General features: G+C 44.1%; 1 protein-coding gene across 1 annotated transcript in view; it reads left to right on the top strand.

The window, feature by feature from the left end:
* The first annotated feature begins 2,322 nt into the window (after positions 1-2,322).
* Positions 2,323-16,962, top strand: part of TMEM132B (transmembrane protein 132B) — a 312,206-nt gene continuing 297,566 nt past the window's right edge. Inside the window, exons 1-2 of the mRNA XM_012447182.2 lie at positions 2,323-2,362; positions 7,287-8,178. Of these exons, the coding sequence (XP_012302605.1) occupies positions 2,335-2,362; positions 7,287-8,178 (920 nt within the window). The 5' untranslated portion in view covers positions 2,323-2,334. The remainder of the gene's footprint in view (positions 2,363-7,286; positions 8,179-16,962) is intronic.

Raw genomic sequence — 16,962 nt, 5'->3', positions numbered from 1 at the left:
CCCTTGGTCAGCTGGTCCTTCTTAGACCCTGCCAATGAGGGAAGATAGAGGCTACTGCAAGGCTGGAGGTGGGAGCAGGGACCTACCTGCTTCTTCCTTTCTGTTCTGTGTCTGATTCCTCTCCACTTCCTGTCTCTCCCTGTCTGCTTCTGTTTGCTCCTGCTGGCTTCCTATTTGCCCTCTATCTGCTTCCTGTCTTCTTTATATCTACTTCCTGTTCTGTGAGCCCCAGGTTGGCCAAGCAGGGCTGCCCAGCTTGAGGGTTGAGAAGAATCTTGGGACAAAAGGCAAGCATCACTCCTGGCTGCTACCTCCTGCCTGATGACCGGCTGGCACTAGTGGCCTCATGCTTGCCTGCCTATAGGGTCTCTTCTTCTTTCCCAGGCCATGATGTGTTTTATGTAGTTGAGAAAAGTGGAGACTCACCTGACTTCTTACATCTTGATTTTATACTGGTGGTTTTGAAATTCAGTAGTCAAGTATTTGCTACCTTTTTTGGTTCTATAGTGAATGAATCTGTTTCAAATGCTGAGTTGTGGAAGGATCTGTTCCCCAGGGTACAATAAAGGGCTACAGCTGGGGGTAGGAGCAAACCGAATGGGAATTTACAGTATCATCTCACCACAGCTGTTATTAATAAATGAATAATCATCTTAATCCAAGAGCATTTGGCCCAAATTGTTGCATAGGCTGTTCCTCCTGAGGCTCTGAGATATGTAAGATGGTTTATAGGTAGTAATGTTTTTCCATCTTTATTACTGTCTTAAAGGTAGAGATCACTGGCTGTTTTGCTAGCAGCTGGGTTGAGATGCTCTGGGTGAGCTATACCTATTTTCCTTCTCTACCTGAGAATCCAGGCTGGTAACAGGTACCTGGGATGGGAGATGCAGTCACCTGTGACTATGGAGCAATGAAAACCTCACTAGGTATACAGGGATTGCATCCATGAACCTGGCCTTGTGAGCATTAAACTTTGGCTCCATCAGCTAACTTCCAAATGGTTAACTCCTTGGCCTCATTGTAGAACTGCTGGGCCAGGTAGGCCCTCAGTTAATACAAGAAAGTGGAAAACCTTTGGAATTGGACAGAGCTGGTTTGAATTCTAATATTGACCATGTTCAAATTGCTTAATTTCTCTGTGCCTCAACTTCATCATTTTTTAAAAAGGGTCTAACACAACTTAGGTTACAATTGCTGTGATAGTCAACTGGCATGACTGGAAATATGCCTAGGTGTGTTGGCCTGTAAATGGTGTGTATCTCCCTTTAAGCTATATTTTCTCCTTCTACTTGAGAATTGCAGCTCTTTGCTTGGCAAACATTGCTGTCAGCTTAGTGACCACAGTGATGTGATATTTGAGGAGGACATGAATGGAGTGATAGTGTGATAGGCAAATGCTGTGTTAATAAAAACAGTATCTATTAACAACCCTGGGAAGAAGCCAGAGAGAAGCTCAGAAGGAACACAGAGAGATTTATTCTCTCAAGCGTTAAACCAAGGCAGTCTTAATTGATGGACATTCATTCAGCAAATATCTATTTAATTTTTCCTGCTAGGTACTGGAGATTGTGTCATAAACTGAACATCAAAGCCCCTTCTCTCATGGTATCTGAATTTTAGTAGAGAGAATGGATAGTAAACAAGCAAACAAGGAAAAATACAAAGGCTAATTTCAGATGGTGATAGTGGCTTTGAAGGAATATAACAGGATAGAGTGATGAGTGACTGGATATTGTAGTCACACGTTAGTCAAGAAAACAGAAATCACCTAGTTACTTCAACAGAGGAAATTTCATAAAGGGAACTAGTTACTCAGGTGCTGGAAAATCTGAGAAACCAAATTGGGCATGATAAAGGACCATCTGAGGATGGTAAACTTATTTAGAAATTAAGAACAGCAGGAGCAGGAAGCTGTTGTCATCTTTTGGGCTACAGGGAAAAGGGGAAGAGAGTAGGTTATTAAAACCCAGAAGCTGCTGGATTAGGCGTTAGAAATTGCTACAGAGAGCTGGGACCATGGTGGGGCTTTATAGGGAGTTAGAACCACAGAGGAGATGCAGCTTCTGACAGTGAACGCTGCAGGGAGGAGACACGGGGAAATACCCTGTGTTCTCCCCTCTTCCTACCCTCCAGTCTTCTATCAGAGCTTCTGATTGGCTGAACAAAGGAAGAAGCAGGGAGCAAGTGAGCTTGGGAAATGGAGTTCCCTGCCTGGCTATAATATAATTCAGGGCACTACATTGGCATGAGTGGAATGGCTAGAGTTGTTGCTCAGCTCAGAGATGGTCTCTCTGAGCTAAGAAATCCAGACAAGAAGGAGTCTTCTCTGCTCACATGTGGATGATGAGCCTCCCCAGCAAGTGTAAGTAAGGGCAATGAGTGAGATGTGAAAACAGCACCGAGTGGAGCTGAGGAAACTGATGGGAGGACTCTGGGTGGAAGACAGAGTGGAAAATTTTCTACTCTGTTCCTCCGCTGCCAGAGATGATGTTTACTGCACCACTCTGAACTAATATTAATGCTGACAAAGGCCTCCTTCTACCTCCTGGCCTCCGTGACCATGAAATCAGTAAAGGCTGTGGTTATTCCCACGGTACCCAGGGGGTGGTGAATTGTCAGCTTTAGTCAGGGCCACACTTTGACAGACCAGTAAGGAGTTTCTCTTGCTGGTGTTTTTCAAAAGCCTGGTCACCTGGTCACCTGGCCACCTGGCCCACTGGAAAAAGAGCTTTCTGTGCCTGTCTCTCTATGTCTGAGTTGTTTTGTATGAATTAGAGGAGACTCAGCCTCAGAAATGTCATGGGCCTGTACCCTAAGTGGGTCACCAGTAGCCACAAGACTGTTGTCTTCTAGACATGACTGGAGCTAATAATGAAAGGGGCTGATTTCTGAGCCTGTTCCTTGTTGTAGCAGGTTCACATTGTACCATCTTGGGGTTCAGGACTTCATGTCCCACCAGTCCTAAGATCCATGTCCAGGAATATTTTTTGTGTGCTAAGCACAGCAGTGACATCCACTCAATTTGGGTCACAGGGTCCCCACCAGGATTCCTGGCACTCTGTGAGTTGCTTCATTCTAGGAGTAATATTAATCTCCTCCCCTCTCTTCCTCCTGAGTCTGTCTTTAGGGCTTCTTTGGAGCCATCTGCCATTGGTATTTTGAGTCGGAGCATTCTTCGGCCAACAGAGCATCTCTCTGGTGCACCTTGGGTCCTCTCTGGACCTGAACTTTACTCTGTTCTTGCCTCATAAGGAGGGCAGTGATGAGAAGTTCTTTTAAGCTGAGCCTCATTGCTCCTTCCTCATTTCCTGCTCTCAGGGCCCACCTCATTCTGTCCAGTGGTAAATAGCTCTCTAGGAAATCGGCAGACTGAATAGGGCCTCATTTCACATTCAGAACGCGGGCCACATGCTCTACCTGCCAATGGGAAAAACAATGGTGTTACTATGTGACATTTTGGGATTAAAGGGAAGAGTGTTAGTTTTTCAGTGTATTTCTCAGGACACAGTCCCTTGGCTTCATAAAATCCTCCTAAATTCAGGTATTATCTATTTTGTTGCAATCTGGTTTGAGAACAGAATAAGGCCCTGGCAGCTGACATTTATGGCTTTCCATATACACTTTCAGACAAAATTTGTGTTGCATTTTGCTTGAGTTATGGTGGGACAGGAGTGTAAACCTTACACAGCTATTTCAGATCAAATGGAGGCTTTGGCTGCAATAAAGAAGAGAAGGTGCAGCTTTCCATTTCTTGTAAACCGATTTGTGAGAGGTGTAAAATACCTACATAAAAGATAAAACAATAAGCAATCTGCAGTGCAAACAGAGCACATTAAAGTTTGCATTTATTTTAATTTCCTTTTGCATATCTGTAAATAAATCAGAATTTAAGCCTTACCTTGGATTCCCCCTAAATTTTATGAGAAGTAAAATTCAAGCCACTCACTTCCAAGCCTGGTGGGCTGGGTGCCTGGTTAGCCCAGCTGAGAGATATTGTCATGCTCCACAAGCCAGGTGTTCCCTGCTGACTGTGTTCCTGTTGCCAACTAATTTACGAGCAAATTCACCTGGAATTTAACTTCCTGGTTTAGAGAAGGGAAATCAACCAACGACAGAAAGAACTAATTTAAATTTCATCTGGAGTGGTGCTTCTGCATTGCTTGACATTGTCAAAATACAGATTGCCTCTTGGTGGCGGCAGCAGCTAAAACTTTCCTTTAGATGAGGCTAATTCTTCAAATCGTGCCTCCCTCCTCTGTCTTTTGATCCAAATCCTGCCCAGCCTATACAGACATCATTCTGGAGGAAACCCAGGTCTATACTATGGAAGGGAATGTATCGTGTGTTTAAATATATTTGAGATAATTTCAATGAAGTTTTGAGGTCGTTTTCAATTAACATACTGTAAGTGTTTTCTCATAACGCTACAGATTTGTTGAAATCATGGTTTTGATGGCAGTTTAATGTCGCACACATAGTGTGGCTTGAATAACTTCCTCAATCATTTCCTTAATGACAGGTTTTGGGCTGCTTCCAGTGTGTTGCTCTTATAAATCATGCATGCTTTTGATAAATCTACCTGCACATTAATCTCCTTCCTGACCTCTTGATTATTTCCTTAGAACAAATTCCTAGGTGAATTTCTGAGATGGGCATTTTTTAGGATCTTAATGCCCAATTTCCTAATTGCTTTCTGAATGCTAGCTGTGTCCTCCGGAGCTTCCGATTGGCTGAACACAGTCTGCTAGTTCCTTGGAGGCAGAAATCATGACTGCATTGCCCCTGTAATATTTTTACATGCCACAATGCTGGAGAGATAATAAGTGAATAATAAGTATATTTAGATAAGTAATTGGAGGAATGAATAAGTAATTACCCTCTGTAGTAGTGACTCTGACAAGGGACTGGCCGTGTTGATGACATTTGAGGAGAATTTGCTTCCTGAACGCCTTCTTAGAAAAAGGATGTATCAGCCCCTTCGTGGGCTGCATCTTTTTCACAATCTACTAATTATAATTTTGTCACCCTCTAGAAAAGGAAAGTTCACAAGGACAGCCCCAAACAGGCCAAAAAGTGTTTAAATCAATAGAAGCTGTATTTTGCAGGATTTGTAATGGCTGCAGAAAAACATGTCACCAGGAGTGAGGGTCGATGGAGTGGGATTTATCTGCTGTTTCCTCCTCTAGGATGTCTAAGATGCTGACTTTTAAGCACTACCGTCAGGTTCCGTTTCTTCTTGCATTGGTTGGAAAATCGGACTCCAGTGGTGGAGATTTATTTCAGGGCAAGAAGAAGAAAAAAAAAATCTCTGTCCTTGGCCTGATTTGCTGACCCTAGTTCCTGGTGGGCTTTCTTCACTTTGAAAAAGCTTGTTGGGTCTTTGCTGTCTGTGTTTTCCCATTTGAAAGAAACATGCTAAGAAACACACATACACATCTATACTCACATGTACATGTTTATGTTTTGTGTGTTTTAATTAACAAAATAATACATGGTGGTAACAAATTAAAAGAAAGTAGAAATGTAAATGGTCAAAAACAAAACCTTTCTCTTTTGGGTTCTGTAGACACCCAAACATAAATATATACATCTACATATACATGTAGAATTTTAAAAATTTACCAAATAGGATCAAATATGACACATTTGATTTTTTTTTTTGAGACAGTCTTGCTCTGTCGCCAGCCTGGAGTGCAGTGGTCCAATCTCGGTTCACTGCAACCTCCGCCTCCCAAGTTCAAGCAATTCTTCTGCCTCAGCCTCCCGAGTAGCTGGGACGATGGGTGCATGCCACCATGCCTGGCTGGGGTTTTTTGTATTTTTAGTAGAGACGGGGTTTAGTACAGACAGGGTTGCCCAGGCTGGTCTTGAACTCCTGAGCTCAGGCAGTCTGCCCGCCTCAGTCTCCCAAAGTGCTAGGATTACAGGCATAAGCTACTGTGCCCGGCGTGATTTTTTTTTATATTTAATTTGTTTTTTATCCTTAATGACATATTGTGGGCATCTTTTAGAGTATGTTTATATAGCTCTACCTCATTTTTAAAAATAGTTTCATATTATTGCACTGTAAAATGATTAGCTTCCTATTGATCAATTTACTGAATATGTATTAAAATAATATAGAGTAATAATAATCGTAGGTAAATATTGACAGCACATTTCTGTGTGCCAGCATTGTTCTAAGTGCTCCATTTTCTTTTTCTTGAGACAGGATTTTGCTTTATCGCCCAGGCTGGAGTACAGTGGTGCAATCTCGGCTCACTGCAATCTCAGCTCACTGTAATCCCCACCTCTTGGGTTCAAGATCTTCCTGCCTCAGCCTTCCAAGTAGTTGAGATTACAGGCATGTGCCACCATGCCTGGATAATTTTGTGTTTTTTTGTAGAGACGAGGTCTCACTATTTTGCCCAGTCTGGTTTTAAACTCTTGGAATCAAGCTATCCACCCGATTTGGCCTCCCAACATGTGGGGATGACAGGTGTGAGCCACCAAACCTGGCTGTGCTTTGTATTTATTAACTCATTAATCCTTCCAGCAACCCAGTAAGGTACAATTCATGTTTATGTCCTACTTTATATGAGGACATTTGTGGTACAGAGAGGCTAAGTAACTTGGTCAAGATTGCTCAGTTAGGAAATGGCAAAGCCAGGATTCAAATCCAGCCACCTGGCTCAGCACATATGCTGTTAAATTTGTTTGTTTGCAATTCTAAATTAATGTCCTTGTAGGTAAACCTTTGTGCATTCTCGTTGGTATTTTGGAAGGAGAGATTTCTAGAAATGGGAACACTGAGCTTCAGTCTCTTTTCAGTAAGATTATGGAGATGTCATCATGTCCACATAGATGTCACTTATAGAAGTGATAGAGAGCAGCATGAGTATCAAAGTAATAAGATACTACCATGTCACATGCAACGGTGCAATGCCTGATGGGTAGACTTGGTGGGTGTCTGTGGGGTGGATGAACAACAATGCCCATGATCTTTTGAGTTTCTGATTTTGCACAAACAGCAGAAGCAATGTTTTCCCTTTAGAGAAATAACTCTAAATAACCCAGGACTATTGGATTGGTGGTAAATGGGGTTCCTTCCCACTCTGTGCTGCCTTTTTGGGAAGATCCTGAGGACCGTACTTTATATAATTATAGGGCTTTCGCTGTGATGGGACCTGGGGGAGAAACAGTGGCCAGTGGGCGGTTTGTTGGGGAGATGGGTGGAGACTGCATTGCATTTATTTCGTTACATCTCAGAACACGGTTTTATTCTTTTGCTTCCCTTTCTTGTGCAGTGACGGAGAGTCGAGGGATTGTGGATAGCCTGCAGAAGTTCTCCTCGCTCCCGGCTTACCTCCCCTCGAGCTTGCACATCTCCAACGCAGAGGAGTCCTTCTTCCTTAAAGAAGCCAACCAAGATCTCACGAGGAATGCCAGTCTGCAGGCCCGGGTGGAGCCATTCTTCATCTACCGAGCCAGGACACCCCCTATTATCAATGCCAGCTATGGCCCGTTTTCCGTGGAGAAGATGATCCCCCAGGAGCTCTTGTTGACATCCACAGCCTTCGGAAACATGGACAAGTTTCCCTTCAACTGGAAACTGAAATCCCACATCCTCGACAGCTCCATCTACTCCAACAGACCCAAAGTGCAGACCTTGTTTTATGTCACTGGCATGGGCTGGGATGACAGTGATCTTACTGAAGATCTACCCTGTGTCAAGATGTTTGCTTTCCCCGAGGCCAGGGAAGTGGCAGCCAGCTGTCGGCTGCAGGGGGCCCCGGGGCTGTGTGTGGCTGAGCTGGAGCTGCTGCCCGAGTGGTTCAGCTCCGGCCTGGACCTGGAGCCAGAGGAGGAGATCCCAGCCCTGCTGGGTGGAACCGCGATGGAGCTCTTCTTCACGCTTTACCCAGCCGACAAGGCTGGCCAGTGTCCTCTGGAGGAGGAAGGCAAGTGGGAGAACAACATCCACGCGGGCCTGGAGAGCCCCCAGCAAGCGTTTCCAGCCCGAGAGAGGATTGGGAGTGTGGTTGTCTACCCAACCCAAGATGATCTGAAGTGGTCCCTGGTGAGCTTGGACGAGAACGTCGTCATCTCGGTACCCCTGAATCTGGTCCGGGAAGGGGACACGGCCACCTTTTTGGTCTCTCTCACCAGTAGCTCTGTGGCAGACCAGTTCACTCTCAGGTAAGACGCTTTGCCAGGTGGGATGGAACAGAAACCAACTCTTAGTAATCAATTAATTGTCAATTAATAAAATGGGTGCATCATTTGCTGAGTATTGCCAAAAATAAGTACAGCTGGACATTAAAGGGAAAACAGATTTTATTCAGTAACTATGGACAGTAGGGAAAAGAGCTGAGCTTCATTACAATTTGTGCAGAGGTGATTTGCGTGTTTTAAAGGGAGAATGAAGGATGGGGAAGAGTGGAATCTCCACAGAGCCAGAGAAGTGACGTAGTACAAAGGGTTGGGCAGCGTAAATTCAATGAGGCCAGCTGTGTCTGCTGGCTGGCAGTTATCAAAGTTAGGATTTACCCTCCCACAGAGGCTGGGAGACAGAGGCCCTGTCCTTCCTGATGATTCTGTTTCAGAAGAATGGTTCTCAGGTGCTTGGGAGAGATGCTTCTTAGTTGCAAGAGACAGATATTTACAATTGTAAGCCCTTTCTTGTAAATGCTGTAAGAATGAGAGGTCGGGGGTATCATCAGGTGTACCTTGGCTGGAACAAACAGGAAACCCCTGGCCATGCTGAGCTTTCTTAAGCAGGTACTATGAGAGGTGCAGACGTGATCCTAGGGGCGCAGCCTTATGCTGCTAGAAGCTGCGCTAGAATTTGGTTAAGTTTCTAAGTGTGGGGGGTTTGGATGGAGTTGTCATATGCTGAGAGTTCTGCAGTTTTCAGTATCCTGTGTAGTGAGAGATTCAAAACGTGAAATAGAGACCCACACCAGACAATAGACCAGGAGTCAGAAAACTTCTTGAAAGGGCCACATGGTAAATAGGCATCATGGGCCATGTAGTCTCTCTGGTGATGATTCAACTCTGCTGTTGCAGCATGCAAGCAGCCATAAATGAATGGGCGTGGCTGGGTTCCAATAAAACTTCACTTACAAAAACAGAGGACTGAATTTAGCCCAGGGGTCATGGTTTGCCAACCCCTGCAATATATGATCATGTTGAAGCTTGAGTAGTAGAGACCATAAAGTCTACAGGAATTCATGGATGAGAGTTGTGTGTGTTGCAGTGGACAGAGAATGTTTCATTTTGAGCTAGATCTTGAAGGATGAGTGGAATTTGGGGGCAGAGAAAGAAACAGTTCAAAATTGGGGGAACAAAGTCCAGTCAAGAGACTGAGACAACGTAAGTATATTAAAAGCAAGAATTTAATATAAAGAACTGTTAACTATGTATAAAGAAATGTTAACTAGGTAATTGAGAAGTCAAGAAGGCAATACCGAGATACTAGGGAAGAGGCAGCTGCAGAAAGCAGATATCATCCCTCCAGCTGGGAGAATAAGGGAAGAAGTTAAACATTTCAAAAACTTGGAGCTTGGAGCAGGGATCCTGCAGAGCAGAAACTGAAACCCCTGAGAAGAGGGTACAGGTTGCGCTGGTGTCACCAGGGCTGGGAGTCATAACACTCGTTCTTCAATAGTTGGAGATGCTGCAAACCGGATTCATCTGCCATTGTGGAAGTGAATTGCAGCTGCTGTCGTGAAGCAGCAAGGCCTGGGTGCCACTCATCAGAACAAGAAGCAAATAGGAAGCCAATGGAAAGAGGAAAATTCCTTCTCCCACCTTGCACCTGCCAGTCTCCTTCTAGCACCCCGTATTGACAGAATAAAACAGGGCTCCTGCTGGCATCTATATTTTCTGAAAGCTCCCCCAAGTAAATCTGTTGTGAAACCAGGATTAAATACAACTGTTCTGAGGGCAGAGTTCTGGACTGTGAGGTTCAAGTGCTTCTTCTTCAGGAAGGCTTTAAAAGCTCTCACATGATAATCTGATCCTATCCCTACCCTGTTTGATGTGTCAGGCAGAATCCTACAATGCTGCATGTCGGTGGAAAACTTGTAAATGAATTTCAACTTCTAAATATATGAAAAGGCTTTCTAAGACAATTTCTTTCTCTGCAGTAAAGAATTCTTTGTTAAAATGAGTCAGCAGCCTCTCTGTATGATGAAGATTTGGTTTTAGGATAGCTAAAAGTAGGAGACTTCTATTTTGTTTTTTTGTTTGTTTGTTTTTTGAGATGGAGTCTTGCTCTGTTGCCCAGGCTAGAGTGCAGTGGCATATCTCGGTTCACTGCAACCTCTGCTTCCAGGGTTCAAGAGATTCTCCTGCCTCAGCCTCCCGAGTAGCGGGGACTACAGGCATGTACCACTATGCCCAGCTAAGTTTTGTATTTTTAGTAGAGATAGAGTTTCACCATATTGGTCAAGCTGGTCTCGAACCCCTGACCTTGTGATCTACCTGCCTTGGCCTCCCAAAGTGCTGGGATTAGAGGTTTGAGCCACTGCTCCCAGCAAGGTAGGGGACTTTTATGTGCTGGGGGGACAAGCCTGTCTTTTCCTGATTTCGCTCTCAAAAATATCTGGATATCTGTAGGAGACAGTGGTGGCTTTGCCATATGGGAGATGTGTGCCCTTGGGCAAGTTACTTAACCTCTCTGGACCTTAGCTTCCTCATTGGTATGATAGGGATAATGATGAGATCTATCTCCTGGGGTGGTGGTAAAGGTTAAATAAGTTATAAAGTTCTTAGAACAATGTCTGGCAAATTGTGAGTCCTCAGTGAATGTTAGCCTGTGGTTGTTTCTCTGGAACTCAGGAACTGGACATATAAATTCCAACATAAGCAAGCTTTGCTTTACAGATACAAAGGAGAAGTGGGGAATTCATCGTGCGTCCAGTATGGTCCTTCTGATCCTGACTGAGGCCTGATCATGCATTTTTGGAGTTGCACTTGTTCAGATGCCCACCAACAGGATTCCAAGGCTCTGGCAGATCCCAAGTGGGTTTTGTAGCCTGGAAGAAGCCAATATTCTATTTGGAGTCTTTTGATTTAGCCTTTGGCTGTTACTGATTCAAAACTTGGTATAGACTGGAAGGGGTGGGGTGGTCTAAAACAAGTTCTTGGCTTTCATAGAAACTAGAGAAGCCTGAAATCCAACCTCAGAGAGATTATTTTAGTATAAGGCAGTGCCATATGCTTGCTGTAGACCAAGAATGGCCAAGGGATGGCTTCACTGGCCCTGCCTTTCAGCACTCCCTCTGCCATGGCAGACATTACCAATCAACGGCAGCACTTTAGCACATCCTCTGCCACAGCAGACATTACCAATCAACTGTAGCACTTCAGCACTCCCTCTGCCATAGAAGACATTGAGCCCGCCCCTTGAGGCAGCCCCTATCACTGCTGTGGGGTCTGGCACATAAGACTGAACTTATTTGCTACTCCTGATATAGAGAGAATATTTTGGATGGGAAGTTGGAGGAAAAGGAAGGCAGATGGTCTGGTGGTCAGCGAAGCCTTGGAGTCTGGCTAGGAAAGGTATTTCAGGCCAGGCAATGGCATACACACAGCATTAGCTAACACTCATTGAGACTTAGAATGGTTCAGCCCATGTGGTAAGTTCATTACATGAATTCACTCATTAAACTCTGTCAACAAACAACTGATAAAGGCAAATACTATTATTATTCCCATTTTTTTTTTGAGGCACAGAGAGGTTAAGTACCTTGCCTTGGGTCACACAGGTAGGGAGTGGTTGGTGTGAACCCCAGTGATCTGGCCCTACAGCTTGTGCCCTTCATCCCCACAGCTCACTGCCTCTAATAGACAAGGAGGGCACCAGCTGCACCCCCAGCTGTGTGTGGCCCAGTCAGGCCAGAGCTACGGGTTAATTTAGGGAAGAGGAGATTCATTTAGGGATGAGACTGGAAGAGGACCCAACATCCAGACTGTAGAAAGCCTTAGAGTATTATCTTGATGGTAATTAGAAACCTCTCAAATAGTTTTCTTTTTTCCCCAAAGAAGTTAATTTTAGAGCTGAAATGGACTCTAACTCTGACTTGGCCTCGAAAAATCAAGGAACGAACTGTCAGCCTCCTAGAAACAGCATCCCTGGGGCCTTTGGAATTTGGATAGTGAGTCTGCAGCCCTCCAGCAGCTTCTTCCTTTAGGGAACCCATTAGGATTTTAGATTCTTACTTGGCCTTTGGAGTTGAAGAGACAGGAGAGGGAGAGGAACAGAGGAGGCAGTCCAGCCAAAGGATGTTTCCAAATCTTTGTTTAAGCTTTAGTTGTGGGGCCTTGATACTTACCTAAAGGAAAAACATCTACTCAACAGTTTGTAAAACTGGTGGCAGTAGTCAAATTCAGCTCACAGACGTGTGCCTTATTTAGCCCACCTGACATTCTTTAAAATATTTAAGAGAGTTACCAACCTCTAACCATTGGGAAATTTTATATACCATTTTCTTTGAAAATTTTAAAGGTTTAGCAACTTAGCACTAGCTGGTTATAGTTAACTCCCTTTAGATGCATCATAAATTGTCCAGTTCACCCCAGTCTCCACTATTCCCTTTTGTCTCACACCTGGCCCATTTCGCTCACATGTGTCACCCATCTGGCTTCTGAGGGTATTTGAATTTTGAAATCCTGATTCAGTACTGGGATAAAAAAGGATGCAGTGCTAAAAAGGGAGTTTGGATTTGAATCTATAAAGGCAGGCATTGCCAATTCATTCATTGTGTGTGTTTGTGGGAGTCAGAAGTGACCAGTGGGTGCATCACAGAGAGTGAAACCACCCTCCATTATTGCTGGCACTATGGAGTGAATTAGTTAACTTCATGTAGAGCACTTAGAAGAGTGCCTGGCACACTGTGGGCACACCAATACTCTTATATGCTATAATTAATATGTATTAATTGATACTGTTAATTGATACTTTTAAATTATTGTGTGTACTTGTCCCGGGTTCTGCGTTTACCCTTTCTATACTTTGCCTCACTGTGTTATCACAGCCAGCATACAAGGTAAGGACTAGTGACATCCATGCTATGGATATGGAAACTGCGACTCTGAAAGGTGAGCAGTTACCTGTCTGAGGTCATGCATTGGAGAAGTGGTGGAATGGCGATACGGGCCTGCATGTGTGAGTTGAGAGCCCCCACTTTAAACCACTCTTCTGGACTCTTCTGCTTATCTGGATGGGGACTGATCTTTATTCGCTATTAAAGCTCTCTGGGTCAGCATTTAGACTGCTTTTTAAGCTTTATTTGGTAGCCAGAGAAAAATGCATTGAAATTGTGGAAATAATGAAGACCCTCAAATGAGAACAAACAGAGGAATATTTGCTGAGAGCTTATTGTGTCAGTGGGGGTCGGCCACCAGCACTTGCATTGGCAGAGACTCAAAGGCAGGCAGAGGAGTGAGAATGCTTCAGGTATGCTTGGGTTGGGGGGTTTTGGCCTGGAGGAGCTGGAAGCAGGGTAGCTAGAAGCAGGAATCTTATGCGATGGGCTTGGAAGCACATTTGACTTTCTCTGGTTGGCCCTGAGTTGGAAGCAGAGGCAGAAAAGAGAAGAGCTGGGAGTTGTTGACCAGGTTCTGACTATTCTGGGCTGATTGCTACAAATGTGGTTTGACTTCTTGGCTGCTGCAAGGTGGAGGGTCAGGGTTTTATTGTTATATGTTGTCTGGCCATTGTCCATTTTTACATTCAGTCTCTTGAAATAAGGTACTGTTCTTAGGCCTAAGGAAATGTGTTACTTCCCAACTTAACTGATTGTCTGTTTTAATCATGTCTCTTATGAATGAAATGTGACACATTTCATTCTGGCTCAGATGAAGACCCAGATCAAAGTGTGAATGTGCACAAGATTTGCTGAGATCTAATTTCAGAGCTGGAGACACATGGAAAAGAAACAGATGTGTACCATTCCACGTGCTATGCTGCTATTTCAGACTGCACGTTGTAGAGGGGCCCGTTGGAATAAAAGTTGAATCGGCGACTCTCTGATACCAAGATAGATTCTGTGCAACATGAGCAGCTACAGCTCACTCATGCCTTGAAAAACCTTTCAACAAAGGGTCATAAAGTGGGGTTTGGAGGGGGCTGGAGTTGGGGTAGGTCTTTCCTACACTTCCAGGAAAGTTTGAAATATTTTAAAATTCTATCCCCTCTAAATATAGTATCTCTGGGACTGAGAGAGGTCCTGGGAAACTTCACCTCTGATTTATTAAAATAGGGTTTTCTCAGCTCACACAGAGAGACTCCTGGGCTGACCTTTCAGCATCTTAGACAGTGGAGCCTAGTGGTTAAGACTGTGAACTCTGAAGCCAGACTGTTTGGGTTTGAATCCTGGCTCTGCCATGTACCAGCTGTGTGACCTTGGGAAAGTTACGTAACTTCTTTGTGCTACAGTTTCCCCATCTGTAAGTGGACACAGTTTATGCTTTAAGTGACTATTTATGAAGTGGCAACTTTGTGTTTGGGTCAGACTCTTCCTTTAACTTGGAAGCCATCTTCCTTATGGGGTGTTCGGGCCAAACACCCAGTAACTGAAATCGATTCTTCCTATTCTCTGACACTCCACAGCTGAGTCATCAGCAAATCCTAGGGTTCTTCCTCTGAAATATCTACACTCTATCTACTTCCTCTGCTATGAGCCAGGTCCAAGGCAGCATCTCCTCCTGGCTGGACAGCTACAGGAGCCCCCTTAAGGTCTCCCTGCCTCCATTTTTGCCCCTGTAGTCTGTTCTGGAGTAAAGGCCCAGAACGCCATGTTGCCTACAAGGCCCTGCATGGTCTGTACCTGTTATCTCCCATGACTTTTCCTTTCCCTCCCTCAGCAACAGCCATGCTGGCCCACCCCCTGTTTGGCCTTTAGGCATGCTCCCGCCCAGAGCCTCTGTCCTGGCTTAAATAACTCACCCTCAGCTTCCTACTTAATCCTGCATTCCCCACACCACTGGGCCCCTTGCCCTGTCCTGATTGACCTACTTTATATGTGTTAATGACATAAGATATAATTGTTTATTGTCTGCCTTTTCCTGCTAGGGACCTTGTCTCCTGTATTTCTGATGTATCTTAAGGATCTAGAACAGTGTCTCCCACATAGTAGTGCTCAATAAATACTTGTTGAATGAATGTATCCTAGGTATTGGGAGACATTGTTCCCAGATAAAGGGAACAATGACATTGAATGAATGAATGGCCAAGATTGTATGAATTCATGATGTAAATAAATAACAGTTTCATAAATATTGAAAGTTAGGATCTGTAGGGGATGCAATTCTGGCAAAAGTTTCCTCCTACCTATCATGTGGTAACTGCTTCATCACCTCTAATCTAACAATGGGCTACGTCAGTGCATCCTAAACTTGAGTAATTCATACACTGTCTTTGAGTTTTTTGGGTCATATCAGATAGCACCATGTGCCACCTTCATAAGTTAAGTCATGTGTGTGTGCCTTCTGTGCAGTTTTTATTTACTTTTTCTTTAAGTCAAATCGCTTTTTAAAACTTCTATGAATGCATTTGAAAAGGAAACTTAACATCTGCTACCATAAATGGAAACCAATATTACTTGTTAACATGAAAGTGTATCATAAAAATAAATTGATGTAAAATAGCAACAACAAAAAACAGTGCCATGAAGTTCTGAGTAGGCACCACCACCTGCCAAAGGCCATCGATGTGTGGCCTGGTCTCTGTAGAAGGAAGAAGGGCTTGTGCTACGGAGAGGCCAGGGCCACAGCAAGTCACCCCTTGGAGTTCTCAGAGGCTTAGAGGAGACCTTGATGGGGATGTTCGTCTCCCTCCAGGACTCAATGTTGTTTAAAGCCACACCTGTGCATCAGGACCATCTGCAGACCCGGGACCCACGTCATGCCCTGAGAAACCTGGCTGATGTTGACTTTCTCATCCATGAGAAGGCGACACAGTCTTAGGTGCACCCCAGGCATCACCTGCTGGTCAGCTTCAGTCTCCCTCTGGGTTCTTCCAGTGCCCTGGAGGCTGCCAGCTCTATGTAGTGGTCTTTGATTGTACAAGTGTTTTGTGGTTGCCTATTATATGTGGCACATCTTTGGTTTGCCCTCCTAATTTCCTCTTTTCTTTTGAAATCAAGCACTCAGGCTCCCATCCCTAATCAAGTTCACACTCTCTGTGCGGGGAGACAGCAAACACACAAATAAATAGAAATACATACAATTAAAACCCATGCTAAGCGCCATGAATGAAACCACAGAATGTACGACATTTACATTTCATTTCACTTCTTTTAAAATTTTTTAGCTTTTTATTTGGAATCCTTTTAGACTTATGGAAAAGTCTAAAACTTCAGTTCCCCTTAATGCTAATATCATATGTAACCACGGTACAAATATCAAAACTAGGACATTGATGTTGGTACATTGTCATTGAACAGACATTCTTAAAAATGGCCAGCTGTCCCGCTGGTATCTTTTTCTGCTCCAGGACCCCCACAGCACAGGGTTGTTATGTCCTGCTTGTCTCCTTCATTCTGTTCTTTACTCTTCTTTTTATATTTTTGTCTATGACTTTAACACTTTTAAAGACTGCTGGCCAGTTATTTTTGAGAAGGTTCCTCAATTTGGGTCTGTCTGGTGTTTTCTCATGATTGGATTGAGGGTGTACGTATTTATACGTACAGAATAGCAGTGAAGTGCTCTGCCCTCCTCAGTGCACCGTATCGGGAGGTATCGGGAGGTATCGGGAGGTACCTGATGTGCACCGTATTGGGAGGTACCTGATGTGTCTTCTCAGCAGTGGTGGTGAAGTTGGTGTCTGCCCACTTTCTCCACTGTAAAGTTGCTGCTTCCCCCTTTGTAATTAGTAATAATAACATCTGGGGAGAGTCTTAGAGATTACACATACATCTTGTTTTGCATCATCCTTTCGCTCAGGACTTTTGGCATCCATTGACAATTCTTGCC

Source organism: Aotus nancymaae, unplaced genomic scaffold (assembly GCF_030222135.1).
Source record: "Aotus nancymaae isolate 86718 unplaced genomic scaffold, 86718_ANA_hifiasm-v0.15.2.pri h1tg000021l, whole genome shotgun sequence".
Taxonomy (NCBI): Eukaryota; Metazoa; Chordata; class Mammalia; order Primates; family Aotidae; genus Aotus; species Aotus nancymaae.
This window is presented reverse-complemented; position numbering and strand designations above follow the sequence as displayed.